The following is a 4,886-nucleotide window of genomic DNA, read 5'->3' as shown; positions in this document are numbered from 1 at the left end:
TCCCTTCTTTCCTCTGCAACTGTTGTACCCATAGAAACATTTGTACCTTGGCATGCTTAGTGTATTTTCTCTGCGAGAAGTCTTTGGCTCCCAACCCCAGGAGTCATGGCTTATGTGTCTCTAGCATAGAATTGATTTGTTTATCATGGTGATCATCTCATGCCACTGTGTCAGAGTGCTCTCCACACTCTAGCCTGCATTAAATAAGGCTATTGCTATCTTTTTCTATCTGGTTTAGTATTCAGTGTCTGCTCCACACAGTCTCATTTGATAGCTGCAGATGGCCAGGTTGATAGCACAGTCCAGAGTGTGTGTTCTGTAAGCATGAAGACCTGAGTTTGATCCTTCAGAACTCACATAAACACAAGCCAGGCATGGTGGCACATGCTTGTAATCTTTGTGTTGGAGAGATGGGAACAGGTAGTTTCTGGGTTTACTAGTCAGCCAGGCAACCCAGATAAGTGAAACTCTCTGACTCAGAGAACAAGATGGATGGCACCTGAGGAGGGATAGCTATGTTTTCTACTGTATACACACACACACACACACACACACACACACACACACAGACACATATGCATGCCTACACACACACACACACACACACACACACATGAACACACACACATACACACACACACACATAGACACATATGCATGCCTACACACACACACACACACATGAACACACACATATACACACACACATAGACACACACACATACACACACATAGACACATATGCATGCCTACACACACACACACATGAACACACACACATACACACACACATAGACACATATGCATGCCTACACACACACACACACATACACACACACACACACATACACACACACATAGACACATATGCATGCCTACACACACACACACACACATATGAACACACACACATACACACATAGACACACACACATAGACACACATGCACGCCTACACATACACACACATACACAAAGAGAGAGAGAGAGAGAGAGAGAGACAGACAGACAGACAGACAGACAGACAGACAGTTATTGGAACATGTACAAGCATAAAGGAATAAATAAAAGAAATTTATCACTCTATTTTAATTTGCTAGAAAATTTTTAGCATCTCTTACTTTTTTTTGACTCGAGAATTGTCAATGAATTTCACTGTAATGTTATGACTATCCTAAATAACAAACAAAATTGGAGTTTTATGAATATTTAATAAGGCAGTGTCACTACTAGTTGGTTGTATTGCCAAAGGCATTCAAATTTGTTAACATCATCTTTAATTTGCTTAAATATTTAGGATCATTACTTCAGGGGGTCTCTGTCTGGGGTTATTGTATGCCATTCATTTTGGTGTGATTTCAACTGGTTGGTGGTTTGTCTTATTTTGATAACTCTACCAGAGCAGTCTGTTAAAAAAAAAAAAAATTCTGAATCCCTGTATCACTTGCTCCACCTTCCAGCACTCCAGATTAGATCAGAGTGTAAGCCACTGTGGTACTCATGTTGTAACATTCAGGCCTGCAGTCTGGATCACAGATCATCATCTTCTGATATAGAATCCAGGTAATCTGTATCAACATAGAGAAGAAACCCAGAGAACAAGCTGTCTGCCCAGCCTGGATCAGAGAAGAGGCCATTCTGGTCATTGAAGAAGATCTCCAGCCAGACCTCATCTTCTGGCTGCAGGTAGATGACTGTGGACCCCGAAGCCACATCGTGGTTCCCTGTGTTGGCATCAAAGGTCCTTATTCGGTACTGCCCATTGTGCACCAGCCCGATTGCTAGGTGCTTATTGGCCAATGTGATATCATAAGAAAAGTAATAGATCCCTGGGAAAGCACAAATGAACTTCCCTGTTGCAGGGTTGTAGTGCTCCCCCTCATTGAAGAGGACTTTGTTAAATATTATGGGTAGTCTTTCTTCTGGGTAGCTGGTTGTGATGCCAACCGAGAAGGCAGATTTGAGCACAATGCTTCCACATCTGCACACTCCAGGCAGTCCTGGGTCCCCTTGATCTCCTCGGTCTCCCTTTGGCCCAGGAGGCCCAGCTGGACCAACTTCTCCTTTCTCACCCTCTGGTCCTATGGGTCCTTTCTTCCCAGTCTCTCCTTGGTCTCCTTTCTCACCAGCAAGGCCCAGCGGTCCAGTCTTACCTTTTAGACCTTCAAAAATAATCAATAGCTAAATTAATAGTTCTTCTAGAGAGTCACAAGCAACATACCTACCCATTGCTAATGCACCTTAAACATATCTGAAAACATTCAACTATCAACAGCACCCTACTAATTAAAAAGCCTTTGGAAATCATTGATATACTATGAATGAAAATTAAAAAAAGATTCTCATAGATTTCCTCCAGTATTAGAGATCTTAATTAGATCCCATCTAATTACACTAATTAGATATTATTTTGATGACAGATTAGCTGGTGCATATTAGTTATGCTGTGGTACTTGTCCCTACAGAAAGACTACAGAATGAGTCCCAGGGCAGACAGAACTGGATGGTGCTGCTTTGGAGACAGCTTAGTCTTTGCCCTGTTCTGTTCCTGTTAGAGTTCACAATAAAGTAATTCATCAAAATCAGATCTGCTCTTTGTCAACTATACTGGGACAGGTATTAAATGTTTTATTTGCATGCATTATCTCATTTAAATCTCACAGCAATTTTACTATCTAAAAATTATTAACTCCATTGCAGAGAATAGAGCTAGTGAGTGACGGAGCTGCGATCTCAACCTAAGCCTGCCCAACTCTGGAGTCTGGTTACCCCATTTTCTAGGAGAGTATGTTGGGTTGATCCTGAAAACTGTTAAGTATACCTGGAACACTGGGCTTCTTATGCTATTATAACTGACAAATAATGACTGCTTTCACCATGCTGTACGCTTGCTTTCGGAAGGAAAAACTGAGTCCTGCGATGGTAATTAGTTGAATTAGTTAGGGTCTAATTAAGGTCTCCAATACTGGAGGAAATCTATATCTTTTTTTAATCCTGTGTATTAGGATTGGAAGGATCCCAAACCTTCCCTGTTTCATGATTTCTTTCTCCCTTCGATCTAAATGCCTCGTTCCTTATAGTTGGCTCTGCCACTGAATGTATCACTCTAGATTTGTCTCCTAATTTCTTTGGGTCTCCTTAAATATAGAAAAAACAATGAATGTGAAAGAATTTCAATGAATTCTAAGCCACTGCATAGCATTATTTTATGTATGTTCAAATTTTTATATATGTAGGTTAGCTACAGGCTAGATATAGAGAGATAATGATCCTGACTGAAAGCAGTCAGCAAAATTGACTTTTTTTTTTAACCCAACAATTGATTTTAATTTTGTGACTGAATCCATGTCATAAACAGTACTTGGATAATAGCACTTCCACCCAAAGTATCCAGATTGTTATTATTTGTAATTATTATACTTTTTTGTCATCTGGGAAGATGTATGTTAATGCATGGTTTCACTTGTAGCCACAGTGTTCTTCCCAGTAACTTTTATTCAGCTGAGCCTTTTATCTCACGGTGCCCTGATATCAGCTACTGGAGTGCTGTACATAGTTCAGTGCATACATGTGATAACTTGATTCTTTTTTTCCAGTTAATTGGCAAAAATAACAAGGAAATATCTTGGTAATGTAAATTTTAGGAGAATTAAAGCTTTGCCCTCAAAATGTCAAGCGGGTGCTTTAATCCTGTGAAAGTGGCTGTTTAACAATTTACCATTCAGGGAGGTTACTGGCAATGAATGTCACTGTTGTTTATGAGACAAGATCAGTGTTTTTATCAACAACAGTTGTGTCCCCTTAATGCAGTTGCTCCTTTTAAGTTGAAATTCTACTGGTCCAAGCAGAACACACATCATAGATATTTCTTAGAACAAGGTCATAAAAATCTTAACTTTCAATGCTTGATTCATTGGTGTAGAAATGACATATAAACTTTCTTTTGCTGGTCATAAATCAAAGACTACAATGTCTGGAATCTGTGTTTTAGCTTCAATAGTAGCTTAACCTTTTCTGCCTTTTCTGTACTGATCTTCAATACAGTAATAAAACCATTCTTTCTCAGTAACAACTTTAACCATAGGATTTCATTACAAACACAAATCATGCTGCCTCTAAGATTCTGAGTTAGTCACTCATTCTCTAGCTTTGAGGATTCCATTTGTAATACAGAGGCATTGGATATAAGTCTATTCCGAGCTTAGTGGGTAACACAGTTAACTGTGACTCACCATGTCTGAGATAAAACCCACTTCATCTGTAGACAAGCTAGTGAATCTGAAGAAGAGGTAAGATCCCCTTCTTGGGGACTGGAAACTTAGGCTTCCCAGTCATTGAAATAAAGGTTTGAAGTAGGTTGCTTGGGGGTTCATCCCCTTGCAATTTTGTTGAGTACTGAAATGCAAATTATAAATATGAGGAGCTCTTTACAATCTCAATGCTTATATTTTCCATTGCAATACACATTTAATACCCTGAACTGCTGGATACACTTAGTCATGGAATAAATGTAATAATAATACATAGGAATTCTTCCTTTTTAAATAGAGAGTTTCCCCATGTATCAGAAGACTATATACTCAGAGGAAAAATAAAAGAAGGTAAATCATTGTACATTAAGTATTAAACTATGTATTACTGAAGCTTAGCCTGAGTGTTTGTTTTTTTTTAGTTCTCTCTCAAATGGGTCTACTTAAATTTCCTCTTTAGAATCATCTTACACTTCAATTCACCCATACATCATCCATCTAACAAGCCTCCCTCCCTCCCTTCCTCCCTTCCTTCTTTCCTCCCTTCCTTCCTTCCTTCTTCCCTCCCTTCCTCCCTTTCTTCCTTCCTCCCTTCCTTCCTCCCTCCCTCCCTTTCTCCCTCCCTTCCTTCCTCCCT

The 4,886-nt window shown here is 39.5% G+C and overlaps 1 protein-coding gene across 5 annotated transcripts in view; it reads right to left on the bottom strand.

The window, feature by feature from the left end:
* Positions 1–1,190: 1,190 nt before the first annotated feature.
* Positions 1,191–4,886, bottom strand: part of C1qtnf7 (C1q and TNF related 7) — a 101,992-nt gene continuing 98,296 nt past the window's right edge. For all 5 annotated transcript variants that reach the window (XM_031342124.1, XM_031342126.1, XM_031342127.1 and 2 more), the window contains one exon: positions 1,191–2,161. In XM_031342124.1, coding sequence (XP_031197984.1) covers positions 1,530–2,161 — 632 coding nt within the window. In that variant the 3' untranslated portion in view covers positions 1,191–1,529. The remainder of the gene's footprint in view (positions 2,162–4,886) is intronic.

Source organism: Mastomys coucha, unplaced genomic scaffold (genome assembly GCF_008632895.1).
Source record: "Mastomys coucha isolate ucsf_1 unplaced genomic scaffold, UCSF_Mcou_1 pScaffold22, whole genome shotgun sequence".
NCBI classification, from domain to species: domain Eukaryota; kingdom Metazoa; phylum Chordata; class Mammalia; order Rodentia; family Muridae; genus Mastomys; species Mastomys coucha.
Note: the sequence above shows the minus strand (reverse complement) of the source record. Positions and strands in the feature narration are given on the sequence as shown.